The 20,469-nt window shown below is 46.7% G+C and overlaps 1 protein-coding gene across 1 annotated transcript in view; it reads right to left on the reverse strand.

Moving 5' to 3' along the window:
• Positions 1-20,469, reverse strand: part of LOC141270836 (uncharacterized) — a 175,387-nt gene that overhangs the window by 63,585 nt on the left and 91,333 nt on the right. The window contains exon 12 of the mRNA XM_073680937.1: positions 20,015-20,344. Coding sequence (XP_073537038.1) covers positions 20,015-20,344 — 330 coding nt within the window. The remainder of the gene's footprint in view (positions 1-20,014; positions 20,345-20,469) is intronic.

The following is a 20,469-nucleotide window of genomic DNA, read 5'->3' on the forward strand; positions in this document are numbered from 1 at the left end:
GTTACGGAATGTATCAGTCTCCACCAGCCTGAATGATAGCATTTCAAGGGCCAGTAGTTTAGCAATGCCAGCATTCAGAGCCTGTGCTCGGGGGTGGTTTGCCGAGTATGGGCGCCTTTTCTCCCATGCCTGTGCTAACGATGGCTGTAGACTGGCCTGGGAGTGTGAGGATGACTGGGAAAGTGGTGCTGTGGGTGGAATTACACTGTGTCTCTGTACAACAGTGCCAGAGATTCTTCCATGGCGATCCTGTGAGGAAGCCGAACCAGCTGTGTGTGAGCTGGAGGAAGAGGCTACAACACGAGCTGAAGAGGTGGTAGGTGGCGCTGTAGGTTGGCCTAGGTCTTCAGTGTGTTTGTGTAACTCCACCACGTGCTTGGTCCGCACATGTTTCCACATATTTGTGGTATTGAGGTTGCTGACACTTTTCCCTCTTTTCACCTTCTGATTACACAGCTTGCATTTGACAAAGCAAATGTCATCTGCAACTGTGTCAAAAAAGGACCAGGCACTGCAAGTCTTGGGAGCGCCTGCTTTGGATTTTGGAAGAGCCATGCTCCTAATGGGTGCCGAAGTGGAGGCTACAGGCAACCAAGTCTGCCCCCTCCCTCTCCCTCCTTTTTGGGCCGTTCGGGGAATCTCTTCCTCAGAGCTGCTCCCACCACCTTCCTGTCCCTCACGCCATGATGGGTCAAGGACCTCATCATCTACACCACCCTCTTCAAACAACTGCTTCTCCTGGGTAGTCTCGACAGCACAGTACGCACCAGAAAGTGGCACCTGAGTCTCATCATCAGATGCGTACTGAGGTGTGCTGCTGACCATAGGCACTGGCCCACCCGCCTCTTCAGATTCAGAGAGACAAAACGGTTGCGCATCACTGCATACTACCTCTTCTTCAAATTCTCGAATTCTGCTTGGCTGGCCCCCTCTTTCCAAGCCAAGAGATTCAGAGAACAGAAGTAGAGATGGCTCCTGTCCAGGGCTCTCTGACTGCCTGGGCAATTTGGCAGGTGGTGAAGAGACAGATGGGTGCTCTTCAGTGCTCAGGACCTGAGAGGATCTGGAACTAATTGAAGTCGATGCGTTAGCTGCCATCCATCCGACAACGGCTTCAATTTGGTCCTCGCGCAGCAGTGGGGTACGGCTAGCTCCTACAAAGCTGTGCATAAAGGACTGTTCCCTGGTAAAACTGGGGGATGCTGAGTCACTGGTGCCCGCAGCAGGCACAGAATCCCCACGTCCTCTCCCTGCAGGCACAGAATCCTCACGTCCTCTCCCTGCAGAAACTCCACGCCCACGCCCACGACCACATGCCTTACTCCCTGCCTTCTTCATCTTGGTAGACTGATAAAGATAGGCAGAAAAGTACTAAGGGCTTAGTGTGCTTATTCCTGAACAGCTGCTAACAGGTATAAGAAACACTAATTTTATAAAGTGTGGACTAGACTTTAATATGAGCTAATGTGGCCTACACAACTGTAAAGTGGAGTGTTTGGTGAACTTTATTTAGGTTTTTTTTTGTCACAAAAAGACACTGGATGTGCCTAAAGATGTAATAACGATAGTATCACAAACTTTTTGTAGCTATTACAATGTAGGAAGGTAACCTACAATGCAATAGATGAGGCTGCAAAAAATAGGCTAATACTAATCTGGCTGGGGCTGCAGGGCCCAAGGCTGCAGAAAGGCTCCTCTATCTACTCCTATATAGTGTGTTTGGAATCAATTTAGCTGAATACGGATGGAACCACCACACTAATAGGAGATATCAGGAAAAATTATGAATTGGCAATAAAGGACAATGTATGAGGCAGTGACACACACTGAGTGCACTACAACCAGACGGGGTTGAAGCACACACTACAGGGTGAGCTGCACTCACACACCAGACCTTGCAGACAGCGGTGAACAGTACAGATGCAGAGCACTGTGCACTAGTGCTGCAAGACGGAAAAAAATGTCTCTATCTACTCCTATATAGTGTGTTTGGAACCAATTTAGCTGAATACAGATGGAACCACCACACTAATAGGAGATATCAGGAAAAATTATGAATTGGCAAAAAAGGACAATGTATGAGGCAGTGACACACACTGAGTGCACTACAACCAGACTTGGCTGAAGCACACACTACAGGGTGAGCTGCACTCACACACACAGACCTTGCAGACAGCGGTGAACAGCACAGGGAACTGTGCACTAGCACTGCAAAGCACAGTGATTTAGAAAGTAGCTTGTGTAAAGCAGTATAGAGCAAATAGGTAGCTAAAACTGTCCCTCAGAACAACAGCGTCCTATCCCTAACTGAATTCACAGCAGAGTGAGCTCAAAATGGCGGCGGTGGCTTTTATAGTGCATCATGACATCATTTCAGCAGCCAATCACAGCCATGCCATTAGTTAACATGCCTACATGCCTAACAGGATGTGCCCACACTTCTTAGGATCCTCATTGGCTGAATAAAATGAAAATGTCTCATTGCATTATGGGAACTTCCGATTCCGGTATACGATATTGCAAAAGTATCGGAATTAAGTATCGGAATTCCGATACCGCGAATATCGGCCGATACCCGATATTTCAGTATCGGAATGCTCAACACTACTCCCTATGCTATGCAGCCTGTCAGCGCTGCACAGGGAAAAGTTACTTTGGTCATGCACTGCGCATGACCAAAGTAACTTCTCTTCTGTCTAGTGACCCAGATGTTGTCATGATGACATCGGGTCACCATGACAACATCCGGGAGCCGCTGCAGACAGCGCGGGACACCGGCAAATGAGGAAAGTATCGGCGCTTACATCCCCTTACCCCCGCAATGCTACGATCGACTTCGATTGCAGCATTTCGGGGGTTAATGTGCCGGGAGCGGTGTGGAACCACTCCTGGCACATAGCACCGGGTGTCAGCTGTGACAATCAGCTGACACCCGGTGGCGATCGCCACTTGTGTGCGGGCGCGATCGCAGCGCGCTTAATAGTACGTAGCAGGCCCAATAGGCCCAGGGTGCAGCTACATACTATTACTAACAAGGTCGTGAAGGGGTTAAAAAGGTAGATGCAAATGGCTACATACACTGTAATAGTGGTGACTGAGAGTCCACATTGCCTGAGTGACAATGCAAAGGTGGCAGCCTGTTGGAATCACTGTGCGATATACTGTGACCGGCCGGTACCACATCCATATCGCTCAGCTCCTTCTCCATCATGTGGATTGTGGACACATACACCCCACGAGTGCACCAAAGAGTGGGACACACAGACACACAATCCAGTACCCAGCACAACGGAACAGACTTTTTTGGGCATTTTGCCAGGATCTCTATTAAGCATAGTGCAACGCTCTGCAGGACATTTGCCAGGATCTCCATCGGGCAAAGTGCAACGCTCTGCAGGACATTTGCCGGGGTCTCTATTGAGCAAAGTACAACGCTCTGCAGGACAGTTCATTTGGAGCAAAAAACAGGATCATCATATTAAAAGGTAGGAAACATTGTTTTCTGGAACCTTTACCTATATATCCAATTGGTTTATATCCATATGAAATACTGATATTATTTCTACATTTTAGTTTTGGATTTACTTCTTAGCGCCTCTCTAACTTTTTACATTGAAATCCCTATGGACTTGTAGTTCTAACATCTGCGTGACAGTGTTGCAAATCAGGGATGTTCATGGGCGGAGCCGATTTTTTGCCACAAACAAGCTGGAACCCCGAACACGAACATGAATTTGAAATGCCGAACAAATTCGCTCAACGCTACTTGTAATCTTTTTTTTTCCCCTCACTTTATGTGTGCAAATTGCGGCTAGTCAATCAGGGCGCAGGGACCATCCACAATGTCCAGACACAAAGGCTTGTGCCATTGGCTGCTGAAATCATATGTCCCTCTCTATATAAAGAGCAGAAATGTTCTTTTAGCGCCATTTTATGACTATAAGAGATCAGAGAGGATACTGCTGGTCTGCTCCTGGATTCATTAGAGATTTTAGCTAGTTAGCTAGGCGGTTGCTTCTAAGTCAGACAGTTTAGATAGTTAGTGTCCTGTGTGGCTGTTATATCGACCTTCCAGCAGATTTTTCTTTCTTGTGCCATTAATGAGGTCCAGACAAAGACAGCAGGGCACATTTCATAGAAGTCTTTTGTGCACTACTTCTATTGGAGTACACCTTTAAAAATCTTTTTTTATTCTGTTGCTAACGTGATACATCAAGCCATATCTCACCTAGTCATTTTGTGGCGCTGAAATTCACATTTTTATTGCTAATAGCGTGCTCCTACCACACTATCGGAACATGAGTGGAAAAAAGTAAGGTCATGGTGAAAAGGGGAATAGGCTTGGTGTTCAAAGTTTACGTGGGGTAGGTGGTAATGTCAGTAAAAAGCACTAGTGAACCAACATTGTTACGTCCTATCCAAAGACAACTGACAAGTTCTGTTACTGGACGGGCTACTCCATTGCCTTTCTTTGGAAGCCGCACAGAGGTACGCCTTATGGATGAAGGCCAGAAAGAGAATGTGCTCCAGTGGATCAGCAAGGAGCAGCACGGTGGCTCAGTGGTTAGCACTGCAGCCTTGCAGCACTGGCGTCTTGGGTTCAAATCTCACCAAGAACAACATCGGTAAGGAGTTTGTAATGTTCTTCCAGTGTTTGTGTGGGTTTTGTCCGGGTTCCCCGGTTTCCTCCCACACTCCAAAGACATACTGATATTGAGACACAATGGGGACAGTGCCGATAATGTCTGTAAATTGTCTGAATTGTAAAGCACTGCGGAAAATGTTGGTGCTATGTAAATAAAAAGATGGTTATAAAAAGATTATTATTATTAGTGGATGACAAGCGCTGCATCAGATGGCCTCTCCTCCTCTTCCTCCACCTCAACATCACACACAGTACAGTCTACAGCGGTGGCACCGAAATTACCTTTGCCCCCCCCGTGTCCCAACTCTCCAGCTGCCCAACTGACTTTAGTGAACCACTGATGGATGAGTCTGCAGAGCTGCTCACACATTCTATGCTATGGGCATCAGAAGTCTACTCCAAAGATTCACAGAGTCAAGAGGGGAAGAGGTGATCCTGATGAGACTCAGATACCTGAGGTTCACGCGTACTGTGCTGGCAGAGCAGGAAGAGGAGAGCGACTCTCAGCGTGAGGAATGGGATAACAGAGGATGATGAGGAGTTTGTAGATCCCACTTGGTGTGAACCCAGAGGCACGCAGTTGAGTAGGTCAGCTGAGGAGGTGGAGGAGAAGGAAGACTAGGTTACATTGCGCCCTACAGTGCAGACACGGAGTGATGCAACCACGATGAGCACTGCATCCTTAGCCACAACTGTGGCTGTGGGCAGCAGCAGTGGAGGGTCTGCTGCTCGCAGGGGTGGCAAGGGTTGCCTAGCCTGGGCCTTTTTTGACACTGCAAAGGATGAGCCACCTCACGTTATCTGCCAGCCTTGCAAATAAAAAACTCAGTAGAGGGGAAAAGTGCAATTATTTGTCTACATGCATGAACCTTCATATGTGCAATCAACATGCGTTACTCTGGAAATCTCATCTTACTGCGATAAAATGCGGACCAGTAGACCTCAACAACCATCAGCCACCCCATTAAGCACATCTGCTGCTTCCTCCTTCTCCTCTGTTACTGTGCCAAATATTGGCATGCAGGTCTCCCCCCGCAAAACTTCTGGTTCTCTACCCGCTCCAGTTAGGCTGAGTGAGAGCTTGTCAGCTGTAACTGAAGTGGACCTGCCTGCTGTTTTTGACTGATCTCAGAGAAAGAGCACACCACATCTTTCTCAATCCACCATAACATAACATCTCTGCCTGCACCTCACTCACGGTCCAGCAGTTTGTCCGGCTCACCTTAGTCTGCCCTCTCTCAGCACTGCAGACAGCCCTCGGTCCAGGAGTAGTGGTCACGTAAAAAATTGTTTCCTCCTACACATGAAACAGCTAAGAAAATCTCCATTCAGTTGGTCACAGAAATGCTGCCTTTCCGCTTGCGCTACACCAGCATGTCACAGGCAACATCACCCATTCCTTGACTAATTCTATGTCTGCCAGGGTGCATTTCACCACAGACACCTGAACGAGTAAGCATGGCCAGGGGCGTTACATCTTGCTGACTGGGCACTGGGTGACTCTGGTGCTTGTTGGGTCAGGCGGGGAAAGGGCTGCTACACAAGTCTTGGAATCCCCAGGGCTTGCAGGACAAACCTCAGTATTTCACACTTCCTCCACCGCTTCTGTCTCCTCCACCTCCTCTAGGGCCTCCACCTGCGGACTCAACCTCTGACTTAATGAGACACATGTTCCAATAATGCAGAGCGAATCTCCACCATCTCTGTACTGCACAGCCGGGGCTCACCACAATAAGGCAGTGTTAAAATTATTATGCCTTGGAGATCGCAGTCATACAGTTGAGGAGTTGTGGACAGCTCTCCAGGTCGAGTTTGAGCAATGGTCATCTCTGCTGAACCTGGAGCCAGGGAAGGCCATGTGCGATAACGTGAACCTGGTGGAAGCCCTACGCTGAAGCAAGCTCACACACACCTTGCATGGCTCATGTCCTCAACCTGGTGGTACAGCGATTTCTCCGCCACTATCCTGGCCTGGATGAGCTGCTGCAGAAAGCATGGAAGCTCACTTCCGCTGTTTGCACCCCTCAGGTCATCGACTTGCATCGATACAGAGGTCTTTGTCCATGCCAGTTGACTGGTTGATATGCAATGTGCCGACATGGTGGAATTCCACTCTGCACGTGTTGCAGCAACTGTGGTAGTAGCAATGAGCCCTGATGCAGTATGTTATGACGTATGGCCTGGGCAGTATGGATGTGGGGCATATGACGTTTACGGCGTGGGCACAGATTAACGACCACTGCACCCTTCTGCACAGTTTCGAAATGGCTACTAAGCTGGTTAATGCTGACGATGCCGTCATAAGCATCACAATTCTGGTCATCTACATGCTGGAGGAAACTTTGAATAGCCTGGGAGGTGGTGGTCCCAGAGGAAGAGGAGGATGCAGAAGGGATAAGAATGTCTCAAAGTTCCAGACTGTCGTCAAACAGGCGGATGCCAAGGGAGGGTGGATTACAGCAATCGAGGGTCGCTGGTGATACCAGACTGTTAGTGAAGGTGCAAGAGCCGAGGAACAATGGAGGAGAAAGAGGTGATGGGCGAGCAACAGTCAGAAGATGAAGAGGATAATCATCCCCGCTCTGTTGTTTGTGGTGGCAGGAGGGGACGGAGGAAACAAACATCAGTGTTACCCAGCCACCAAAACACCATGTGCTTTGACCTCCTGGAAGAGCCTGACATATGAGTGCCTTCTTGCTGCACTATCTGCAACATGATGCCCGTATAGTTATGATTCAAAATAGCTCTGACTACTGCGTTGCCACTCTGTTAGATCCATATTATAAGAGTACATTTAGCCAGATGCTTCCCGCCCTGGAAATGGACCCGCGAATGCTGGAGTACAGAAACACGCTTTTACACAACCTTAAGAGAGGTTTTCCCCAAGACAACAGTGAGGCACACAGTGTGCATCACAGCTCTAGACTTTTGACCTCCAAGACGCTAATTCATCAACGCAAAAACATTAAGAGCAGCGTAAGTGGCAGAAGCAATTTCTGTGAGTCCTTTCACACTTTTTTCTACACCAGCTCGTGCACAACAGAGTACAAGTCTGACATGTGGTGAACGACTGAAGAGGATGGTGCAGGAGTATCTAGAGCTCAATATCAATACCATCAGGGAGGGTTTGGACCCTTTTAAATTTTGGTCTTCAAAAATGGATGAGTGGCCTGAGCTTGCCAGTCACGCCTTGGAGGTTTTATCATGCCTAGCAGCCAGCATTCTCTCAGAACGTGTCTTCAGCTCTGCTGGTGGTGTGTGTGTCCTGACGGATAAGCGCAGCTGGCTGTCGCCTGAAAGTGTAGACCGCCTAACTTTCATCAAAATGAACAAGTCACGGATCTCCAAGGACTTTTGCACCCCAATCGCAGACTACAAACTAGGCGATGTTGTAGTTTTTAGTGTGCTGCATTGATCTCGCATAATTGCAGTCTGTGATATCTTTAGCATGGTTTCTGTGCCTGCTGTTGCTGCTGCAGATGTTAACACAAATTTTTGGAAATGTGGAGACTCCTGGTTGGGTTTCTATCTGTTGGGTTGGCAGTATTGGAAGGAGCGTCGGTCCCCATTATACTAGTTTTACTCTACTGAAATTGATGCCACTTCAGTGGTGTCAGCCCCTAATTTACGGAAATGTGAACAGTCCTGGTTGGGTCTCCATCTGCTAGGTTGGCTGTAGTGGAAGAACTGTCGGTCCCCATTTTACTATTTTATTCTAGTGAAATTGATGTCACTTTGGTTGTGTCAGCTCCTAATTTTTGGAAATGTGGATACTCCTGGTTGGGTCTCCTTCATGTGTGTTGCCTGTAGCAGTAGGCCTCCGAGACTGGCAGGCCTCCGCTTACTTTCAGTCAATTACCCCTGTTACTATCCTTAAATTTTGGTACCAACCAATACTAATCTATGAAACTGATATATGGGAGGTCTTGCGCTTGTAAAATTAGGCTTTAGTATATAGGTGGAATAAGTATGTTGGTACAAATATTAGAAATGTAGGTCGGTTTCACACACAATATTTATTTAGGGTTAATATCACAAAATTGGGAGAGGTGGATGGGAGGTAAAATAGGATAAAATAGAATAAAATTGTAGTTCCTGGAAAGTAGATGAGGCTGAGAACGGGGTTCTTTTTGCGGTGGACCCGTGGGTCTCAGATGCTGGTTAAAGATGGGTGTAGTAAGGAGGGTCTAGGTGGTATCCTAGGTTGAGATACTGTAGAGGGGGAAGATAGATTACTGGACACACTTACTGACAAAGTGGGCAAAGAAGAGTAGGGTTTACCTGGTTTAGTTATGGATGGAGGTTGAGTCCATATGGTGAGGCAATTGTGATTGTCGTGGTTGTGGTGTCAGATCCACAAACTAGGAAAGGGCAAAGGATCAGTTATATAGTTAACTGAATGTTGACAGGAATATGCTAAGAAGAGAGTAGCACTGACTATTGAGGATAAATGCATTTAGTAAATAAGTAACATATACCTTACTCAGTTGGTGATGGTTGTCTGGCAGAGTGAGCATGAAGGACTCTTAGGGAGAGCGTGGCCTAGAGGGTACTGAATAAGGTAAGTATTACTTAAGACTAGATAGAATAAATAAATAATTGAATGGGTTTTTTACCTGTGGGTCATGTAGATAGTATTATAAGGCTGTACAGGCTTGAAAAAAACACGCTTGTGGTGCTAACCGTGATGTGCTGAAAGGCCTCTTTATTAAGGTAACAGCAGCTGCAGTGGTTATTTGAGCTGCAGTGTTACCTTTAGGCTGGGATGTTAGCACTGGCTCGTAGTGTGTAGGTAACAGTACACCAGTCCGGTGCTGTTACTTGGTTACATGTGCGGTACAATCGCAGTCACGTGCGTCTACTTCACGCAGGTCATCATACCCTGCTGCAAGGCGCCTATTGCAGGTTCTATCCTGCTTTCTCTGCACAGACGACGGAAGATGCCAAGAGTACTGCGGGAGAACAGTGAGTCAACGGCCGGGACCCTGTTCGTACTCCCCTAGTCTCCCACCACCTTACCATCTACAGTTCACGGCTTTGAGCAACAGATGCAAGAGTACGCTCCACATTGATCCTCCGCCGCACAGGACCTCCTCCGCATATTGAAAGTTCTCCATGGAATCAACTACTGTAAGTCACCTGGCAAAGCTCTATCAGGGCCAACCGCTCTAGAACTGTACCACTGCGATTGTACCGCACATGTAACCAAGTAACAGCACCGGACTGGTGTACTACACACTACGAGCCAGTGCTAACATCCCAGCCCATCCCAGATAACCACTGTGGCTGCTGATGCCTTAATAAAGAGGCCTTTCAGCACATCCCTGTTAGCACCACAAGCTCCCCGGTGTTTTTTTCAAGCCTGTACAGCCTTATAATACTATCTACATAACCCACAGGTAACAACTTTCTTATTGAAAAACCCTTTCAATTATTTATTTATTCAATCTAGTCTTAATTAATACTCATCTGTCACGGGTGTGTTGCCACGAAGATCGTCACGAGTACACAGCCTGACTTCTCGCAGCTGACTTGTTGGTGCTTTGTGTTTCTCGGCAGTGAGGGAGTTAATTCTCTCTCTCTCTCTGGGCTACATGAGGTCCAGCCTCGCCCAGCTGCAATCAATACTTCTGTAGTGAGACTCCTTCATATACCTGCTGGTCTGTTTGGGAGGTGTCGGTGAAAGCATTTCATTCAGACTGACAGAGCGGATCGTGGTGTTTGGAGTTGCTGAGATAAGTGTATTTGGAAGTGTTTTTTCCCTTTCCTCGCTTTATCATTTATCTCCTTTCCCGTTGGTTTTCCCTCTGTTGTAGTTGTGAAGTTGTTTGTATGCAAGGTGGTTTTGGTTTTTCCCTTGTACTGTCTCGTTCGTCTAAATACTGTGTTTGGGCATATTATTTCTTGTTCCCTTTGGTTGTGATCGGGGTCCTTCTCAGGACTAGATTACTGAGGTGCAGGGATCTTCAGGAGGTAGGGGTTACGCTGGCGGCCTGGACCTCTGTACCTTTAACAGTACCTCCAGGTTGAGGGATTAGTCAGGGCCCCAGCTTAGGGTCAGCTTAGGCCCCCTACCTCCAGTATACAGAGACAGCGTGACATTTTCACCGACCCACTTAGTTTTTCTCCAGCTACTATGGATCCAGTAGCCGGTCTAGCTCGGCAATTGCAGAGTTTGTCCATGGAGCTGGCGGACGTTAGGTCCAAGGTTTGGCATCCTCAGGAGCAAGCCGGACCAGAACCTAAAGTAGCTCTCCCTGATAGGTTCACTGGGGGGCGGGACAAGTTTTTTGTTTTCCGGGAGGCATGTAAATTGTACTTTCGGCTGCGGCCTCGGTCATCGGGGAGTGAAGAACAAAGGGTGGGAATTGTCATCTCGCTCCTACAAGGGGACCCACAATCTTGGGCGTTCTCTCTTCCCCCGGGTTCCCCGGCTCTCCAGTCAGTGGATAGGTTTTTCGCTGCCCTGGGACTCGTATATGATGACCCAGATCGGATCTCCCTTGCTGAGTCTAAGTTACGTAGGATCCAGCAGGGAGATCGTCCGGCGGAGGAATTCTGTTCGGAGTTCCGTAGGTGGGCCACGGACACCCAGTGGAATGACCCGGCTCTTAGGAGCCAGTTTTGTCATGGTTTATCCGACAAATTACAGGATGTGTTGGCACAGTATGACTCTCCCGTGTCTCTGGAAGCCGCTATGGCCCTCGCTATTCGCGTGGACAGACGGCTTCGGGAGAGGTGCGGGATAACTCTACCCCCTGTGATGACTCCACCTCCTACAAGGTCCCCTCATATGGTGGTTCCCCTGGTCAGTCCAGAGGAGCCTATGCAATTAGGAGGGACATCATTTCGGGGGAGGGGACCGGTGGTGCGCCATAAGGCAGAAAGGTGTTTCTTCTGCGGCAGAAAGGGACATTTTATTGGGGGGTGTCCATCCCGTCCCTTGCAGAGTGAAGAGTCGTCGGAAAACTGTTGATCCCAGGTTGTGTGGTGGACGGCAATCTGGGAGTAGGTATTTCGTCCCTAGGTTCGTCTCAGTTTCTCGTACCGGCGGAGGTGGTGGTGGGTACGAGAACTGAGAGGATATCTGTTCTTCTGGATAGTGGGACCGGGGCTAATCTGGTTGATGCTCGGTTTGCCCGGGTTCAAGGTATGCGGTTGAGTGAGTTGGCTAAACCCATCCCCATATTCTCGATCGATGCCAGGCCTCTCGGGCAGGGAAGTTTTTTGCAAATTGTGCATGACGTAAAACTTCAAGTGGGGGCAATACATAAAGAACTGTTGTCTTGCTATGTGTTGGAGGGTCTTCCCACTCCTATTGTGTTGGGCCTTCCTTGGTTAGCTAAGCATAACCCGGTTATTAATTGGCAAACCAGGGAGATAAGCCAATGGAGTAAATTCTGTAATAAAAACTGCATGAACACGGTCATTGGTGCGGTTACTCCTTGGGTCTTACCTCCATTTCTGGCGGACTTTGAGGATGTATTTTCGGAGAAAGGGTGTCAGGAACTACCTCCTCATCGCGTGTATGACTGTTCTGTAAAACTGCTCCCTGAGGCCAAGTTACCTAAAGCTAGGTTGTATAACCTTTCTGGTCCTGAGAGGCAGGCCATGAAGGATTATATCTCAGAAAGTCTGGCTAAGGGGCATATTAGACCTTCATCTTCACCGGTGGCTGCGGGGTTCTTCTTTGTTAAGAAGAAAGATGGAGGCCTACGCCCTTGCCTGGATTTCCGTGAACTTAATCGGATTACGGTCCGAGATCCGTATCCACTCCCACTTATTCCCGATCTCTTTAATCAGATCGTGGGCGCCAAATGGTTTTCTAAGTTGGATCTCAGGGGGGCGTACAATCTGATTAGGATGAAGGAGGGGGATGAGTGGAAGACGGCGTTTAACACTCCGGAGGGGCATTATGAGAACCTTGTCATGCCATTCGGTCTGACTAATGCCCCGGCGGTGTTCCAACACTTTGTTAATGACATTTTTCGCCGCTTGGTGGGACAGTTTGTTGTCATATATCTGGATGATATCCTAATTTACTCGCCGGATCTGGTGTCTCATCAGGAGCACGTTAGGCAGGTGTTACAGATCTTGCGGGATAATAAACTGTATGCCAAGTGGGAAAAGTGTGTGTTCGCCGTACAGGAACTCCAGTTTTTAGGCTTCCTGGTTTCAGCGTCCGGTTTTCGTATGGACCCTGGGAAAGTGCGGGCAGTTCTTGAGTGGGATCGGCCAGAGAATGTTAAGGCACTACAACGTTTCCTGGGGTTTGCTAATTATTACCGAAAGTTCATTCGTAATTTCTCGTCCATGGTTAAGCCTCTCACTGACATGACTAAAAAGGGGACGGATTTTTCTAGGTGGTCTGACAAGGCTTGTCAAGCATTCTCCTCTTTGAAAAAATGTTTTGCCTCGGCGCCCATACTCATTCAACCTGATGCGTCTCAGCCATTCATTGTAGAGGTAGACGCTTCCGAGGTAGGGGTGGGAGCAGTATTGTCACAGGGTTCGTCCCCTGGTAAGTGGCATCCGTGCGCCTTTTTCTCTAAAAAATTGTCGTCCGCTGAGAGGAATTACGATGTCGGCAATAGGGAACTCTTGGCCATTAAGTTAGCTTTTGAGGAGTGGCGCCATTTTCTGGAGGGGGCAGTTCATCCGGTCACCGTCATCACCGATCACAAGAACCTGCTATATCTGGAGTCCGCGAAACGTCTGAATCCCAGACAAGCTAGGTGGTCATTGTTTTTTACCAGGTTTAATTTTGTCGTTACATATCGTCCTGGGTCAAAAAATGTAAAGGCGGATGCCTTATCTCGTAGTTTCCCGGGGGCCGGGAATACGGACGACCCGATTCCTATCCTTCAGGAGGGGGTGGTGGTTTCGGCAGTATGCTCTGAGCTGGAGGAGGAGGTATTGGAGGCTCAGGGGGACGCCCCTGTTGGACCTCCAGGGAGATTGTTTGTTCCAGATCAGTTGCGACAAAAGGTGATCGAGGCACACCATAACTCAGTTTTTGCAGGACACCCGGGGAGTAAAGCAACTGTGGATCTCCTCTCGCGTCGGTTTTGGTGGCCTAATTTACATAAGGAGGTGGTAACTTTTGTCGCGTCCTGTGGGGTTTGTGCGCGCTCTAAGACCTCACATACCCGTCCGTCTGGGGCCCTCTTACCTTTGAAGATCCCGGAGCGTCCTTGGACTCATCTGTCTATGGACTTTATTACGGACCTCCCTCCGTCTTCGGGTAAAACGGTCATACTCGTTGTAGTGGACAGGTTCAGCAAGATGGCACATTTTATCGCTCTTCCGGCTCTCCCTAATGCTAGAACTCTTGCGCAGGTGTTCATTGGGGAGAGATTGTGAGGCTTCATGGGGTACCCTCCGAGGTGGTGTCTGATCGGGGGTCTCAGTTTGTGTCTAAGTTCTGGAAGGCGTTTTGTGCACGGCGGGGGATGCAGTTGTCATTCTCATCGGCTTTTCATCCTCAGACCAATGGTCAGACGGAACGTATGAACCAGAGCTTGGAGACATATCTCCGGTGTTTTGTGTCAGAGAACCAGGAGGACTGGGCTTCTTTCTTACCTCTGGCAGAGTTTGCTCTTAATAATAGGCGGAGCGAGTCCACTGGTAAGTCCCCGTTTTTTGGGGCATATGGTTTTCACCCCCAGTTTTGTACTTTCAGTGGGGGGGGCTCTTCGGGGGTTCCTGAGGAGGAACGATTTTCCTCATCACTCGCTTCAGTATGGAGAGGGGTGCTGAAGAATCTGAATACTATGGGGAACCGATACAAACGTATGGCTGATAGGAGGAGAGTGTCTGGTCCGGACCTAAGTGTGAACGATCGGGTATGGTTGTCTACCAGGAATATAAAACTTAAGGTTCCCTCCTGGAAACTGGGTCCCAGGTTCATCGGGCCGTACAGAATCAGTTCTATTATTAATCCGGTGGCATTCCGTCTTGACCTCCCCCCTACGTTTAAAATTCACAACGTGTTTCACAGATCATTGCTTAAGAGGTATGTGGCGCCGGTGGTACCGTCACCTTTACCTCCCCCTCCAGTGGTTGTCAATGGTAACTTGGAGTTCCAGGTATCGAGGGTCATTGATTCACGCTTTAATCGCCGGTCCCTTCAGTACCTGGTTCATTGGAAGGGGTATGGTCCTGAGGAGAGGATGTGGGTTCCTGCGTCGGATATTAACGCAGACCGATTAGTTCGGGCCTTCCACACGACTCACCCGGATAAACCTGGCCCTGAGGGTCCGGAGGCCCCTCGTAGAAGGGGGGGTACTGTCACGGGTGTGTTGCCACGAAGATCGTCACGAGTACACAGCCTGACTTCTCGCAGCTGACTTGTTGGTGCTTTGTGTTTCTCGGCAGTGAGGGAGTTAATTCTCTCTCTCTCTCTGGGCTAGATGAGGTCCAGCCTCGCCCAGCTGCAATCAATACTTCTGTAGTGAGACTCCTTCATATACCTGCTGGTCTGTTTGGGAGGTGTCGGTGAAAGCATTTCATTCAGACTGACAGAGCGGATCGTGGTGTTTGGAGTTGCTGAGATAAGTGTATTTGGAAGTGTTTTTTCCCTTTCCTCGCTTTATCATTTATCTCCTTTCCCGTTGGTTTTCCCTCTGTTGTAGTTGTGAAGTTGTTTGTATGCAAGGTGGTTTTGGTTTTTCCCTTGTACTGTCTCGTTCGTCTAAATACTGTGTTTGGGCATATTATTTCTTGTTCCCTTTGGTTGTGATCGGGGTCCTTCTCAGGACTAGATTACTGAGGTGCAGGGATCTTCAGGAGGTAGGGGTTACGCTGGCGGCCTGGACCTCTGTACCTTTAACAGTACCTCCAGGTTGAGGGATTAGTCAGGGCCCCAGCTTAGGGTCAGCTTAGGCCCCCTACCTCCAGTATACAGAGACAGCGTGACATCATCTTATTCAGAACCCTTTAGGCCACGCTCTCCCTAAGAGACGCTTCATGCTCACTGTGCCAGACAACCATCACCAACTGAGTAAGGCATATGTTACTTATTTACTAAACGTACAGTGCATTGTGAAAGTATTTGGCTCCCTTGAACTTTTCTACCTTTTGCCACATTTCTGGCTTCAAACATAAAGATATAAAATTCAAATTTTGGGGGAAGAATCAACAAGTGGGACACAATCGTGAAGTGGAACGAAATTTATTGGATATTTTAAACTTTTTTAACAAATTAAAAACTGAAAAGTGGGGCATGCAATATTATTCGGCCCCCTTGAGTTAATACTTTGTAGCGCCACCTTTTGCTGCGATTACAACTGTAAGTCGCTTGGAGTATGTCTCTATCAGTTTTGCACATCGAGAGGCTGAAATTCTTGCCCATTCTTCCTTGCAAAACAGCTCGAGCTCATTGAGGTTGGATGGAGGGTGTTTGTGAACAGCAGTTTTCAGCTCTTTCCACAGATTCTCGATTGGATTCAGGTCTGGACTTTGACTTGGCCATTCTAACACCTGGATACGTTTATTTTTGAACCATTCCATTGTAGATTTTGCTTTATGTTTGGGATCATTGTCTTGTTGGAAGATAAATCTCCGTCCCAGTCTCAGGTCTTTTGCAGACTCCAACAGGTTTTCTTCCAGAATGGTCCTGTATTTGGCTCCGTCCATCTTCCCATCAATTTTTAACCATCTTCCCTGTCCCTGCTGAAGAAAAGCAGGCCCAAACCATGATGCTGCCACCACCATGTTTGACAGTGGGGATGGTGTTTTGAGGGTGATGAGCTGTGTTGCTTTTACGCCAAACATATCATTTTGCGTTGTGGCCAAAAAGTTAGATTTTGGTTTCATCTGACCAGAGCACCTTATTCCACATGTTTGGTGTGTCTACCAGGTGGTTTGTGGCAAACTTCAAATGAGACTTTTTATGGATATCTTTGAGAAATGGCTTTCTTCTTGCCACTCTTCCATAAAGGCCAGATTTGTGTAGTGTACGACTGATTGTTGTCCTATGGACAGACTCTCCCACCTCAGCTATAGATCTCTGCAGTTCATCCAGGGTGATCATGGGCCTTTTGGCTGCATCTCTGATCAGTTTTCTCCTTGTTCGAGATGAAAGTTTAGAGGGACGGCCGGGTCTTGGTAGATTTGCAGTTGTCTGATACTCCTTCCATTTCAATATGATCGCTTGCACAGTGCTCCTTGAGATGTTTAAAACTTGGGAAATCTTTTTGTATCCAAATCCGGCTTTAAACTTCGCCACAACAGTATCTCGGACCTGCCTGGTGTGTTCCTTGGTCTTCTTGATGCACTCTGCACTTGAAACAGAACCCTGAGACTATCACAGAGCAGGTGCATTTGTACGGAGACTTGATTACACACAGGTGGATTCTATTTATCATTACCAGTCATTTAGGACAACATTGGATCATTCAGAGATCCTCACTGAACTTCTGGAGTGAGTTTGCTGCACTGAAAGTAAAGGGGCCGAATAATATTGCACGCCCCACTTCTCAGTTTTGAATTTGTTAAAAAAGTTTAAAAAATTCCAGCAAATTTCATTCCACTTCACGATTGTGTCCCACTTGTTGTTGATTCTTCCCCCAAAAATTAGAATTTTATATCTTTATGTTTGAAGCCAGAAATGTGGCAAAAGGTAGAAAAGTTCAAGGAGGCCAAATACTTTCACAATGCACTGTATATTTATCCTTAATAGCCAGTGCTACTCTCTCTTCTTAGCATATTCCTGTCAACATTCAGTTAACTATATTACTGATACTTTGCCCTTTCCTAGTCCGTGGATCTGACACCACAACTACGACAATCACAATTGCCTCACCATATGGATTCAACCTCCATCCATAACTAAACCCTACTCCTCTTTGACGACGCGGTGAGTAAGTGTGTCCACTAATCTATCTTCCCCCTTTATCTCAACCTATGATACCACCTAGACCCTCCTTACTACACCCATCTCTAACCAGCATCTGAGACCCACGGGTCCACCGCAAAAAGAACCCCGTTCTCAGCCTCATCTACTTTCCAGGAAATACAATTTTATTCTATTTTATCCTATTTTATCTCCCCCCTCCCTCACAATTTTATGGATATTAACCCTAAATAAATATTGTGTGTGAAACCTAACTACGTTTCTATTTGTACCAACATGCTTATTCCACCTATACACCGCATGCAAAATTATTAGGCAAATGCGTATTTTGATCACTTTGATACTTTTTATACATATTGTCCTACTCCAAGCTGCATAGGCTAATGACATCAACACCCTATATAAGGTGTGCTTAATTATTAGGCAACTTCCTTTGGCAAAATGGGTCAGAAGAGAGATTTGACGGGCTCTAAAAAGTCCAAAATTGTGAGATGTCTTGCAGAGGGATGCAGCAGTCTTGAAATTTCCAAACTTTTGAAGCGTGATCACCGAACAATGAAGCGTTTCATCGCACATAGCCAACAGGGTTGCAAGAAGCGTGTTGGCCAAAAAAGGCGCAAAATAACTGCCCATGAATTGAGGAAAATCAAGCGTAAAGCTGCCAAGATGCCATTCGCCACTCGTTTTGCCATATTTCAGAGTTGCAACGTTACTGGAGTATCAAAAAGCACAAGGTGTGCGATACTCAGGGACATGGCCAAGGTAAGGAAGGCTGAAAAATGACCGCCTTTGAACAAGAAACATAAGATAAAACGTCAAGAATGGGACAAGAAATATCTTAAGACTGATTTTTCAAAGGTTTTATGGACTGATGAAATGAGAGTGACTCTTGATGGGCCAGAGGCTGGATCAGTAAAGGGCAGAGAGCTCCACTCCGACTCAGACGCCAGCAAGATGGAGGTGGGGTACTGGTATGGGCTGGTATCATCAAAGATGAACTTGTGGGACCTTTTTGGGTTGAGGATGGAGTGAAGCTCAACTCCCAGACCTACTGCCAGTTTCTGGAAGACAACATCTTCAAGCAGTGGTACAGGAAGAAGTCGGTATCATTCAAGAAAAACATGATTTTCATGCAGGACAATGCTCCATCACATGCATCCAACTACTTCACAGCGTGGCTGGCCAGTAAAGGTCTAAAAGAAGAAAAAATAATGACATGGCCCCCTTGTTCACCTGATCTGAGCCCCATAGAGAACCTGTGGTCCATCATAAAATGTGAGATCTATAGGGAGGGAAAACAGTACACCTCTCGGAACAGTGTCTGGGAGGCTGTGGTGGCTGCTGCACGCAATGTTGATCGAAAACAGATCAAGCAACTGACAGAATCTATGGATGGAAGGCTGTTGAGTGTCATCATAAAGAAAGGTGGCTATACTGATCACTAATTTTTTTTGTTTTTGTTTTTGCATGTCAGAAATGTTTATTTCTAAATTTTGTGCACTGATATTGGTTTACTTGGTGAAAATAAACAAGTGAGATGGGATTATATTTGGTTTTTATTAAGTTGCCTAATAATTCTGCACAGTAATAGTTACCTGCCCAAACAGATATCCTCCTAAGATAGCCTAATCGGAAAAAAAAAGCACTCCAACTTCCAAAAATATTAAGCTTGGATATTTATGAGTCTTTTGGGTTGATTGAGAACATAGTTGTTGATCAATAATAAAAATAATCCTCTAAAATACAACTTGCCTAATAATTCTGCACACAGTGTATACTAAAGCCTAACTTTCCCAGCGCAAGACCTCCCATATATCTATTCTAACATTGGATTCAACCAAATCTGACAACATGTGGTTAGTTGTCCCGCCTTGCAGCAGGTACAACATATTTATCTGTAATCTATGAAACTGATTTTTCCGCCATCTGAGTGTGCCTGAGGATGAAAGCAGGTTCAGCTGTTGCATGTGGTATCAGGGCCCCCAGCACAGCAGACCTACACCGATCCCTCACCCACCTCATCTTAATTTGAAGTTCAATTCAAAGCTGTAAATGCTGGCCCAGACCCCGATACCTCATGCATGGCCCATGGCTGATTGCTGCTGTGCCATTATAAAATTTGCACTGTGGGTCAATTGAGGCTACTTTCCTGGTGTCTGCCCCTAATTTGATCTGTTTTGGCATCTTTTGGGCCCATTTGAAGGTGTTGTGTATGCGTTTGGTTTTGCTTCCCATTGAATCCAATGGGGTTAGGATATGTTTGGCGAATGTTCGACAAATTAATCTGCGAATATTGCAGAATTGCAGGAGTACACGTCTTAGTAATGGACAACCCCTTTAAGAAAATATTTCCTACATTCAAAAAAACATGAAAAAGGCTTCTCACCTGTGTGACTTCTCTGATGTTTATTAACCGTTGATTTCCGTGTAAAACATTTCCTACATTAAGAACATGAAAAAGGCTTCTCCCCTGTGTGAATTCTTTGGTGACTAAGAAGATATAATTTCTTCACAAAACATTTCCCACATTCTGAACATGAAAAAGGCTTCTCCCCTGTATGAGTTCTCTGGTGCCTAACAAAATCTGATTTCTGGTTAAAACATTTCCCACATTCTGAACATGAAAAAGGATTATCCCCTGTGTGAATTCTTTGGTGAATAAGAAGATATGATTTCTTCACAAAACATTTCCCACATTCTGAACATGAAAAAGGATTATCCCATGTGTGGGTTCTCTGGTGCCTAATTAAATCTGATTTCTGGTTAAAGCATAGCCCACATTCTGAACAGGAAAAAGGCTTCTCCCCTGTGTGAATTCTATAGTGCTTATCCAAATCTGATTTTTTTTTTAAGCATTTCCCACATTCTGAACAAGAAAAAGGCTTTTCCACTTTGTGGGTTATCTGGTGCCTAATCAAATCTGATTTCTGGTTAAAACATTTCCCACATTCTGAACAGGAAAAAGGCT

This window comes from Phyllobates terribilis, unplaced genomic scaffold (genome assembly GCF_046119375.1).
Source record: "Phyllobates terribilis strain yellow unplaced genomic scaffold, ASM4611937v1 Scaffold_5__5_contigs__length_657084704, whole genome shotgun sequence".
Taxonomy (NCBI): Eukaryota; Metazoa; Chordata; class Amphibia; order Anura; family Dendrobatidae; genus Phyllobates; species Phyllobates terribilis.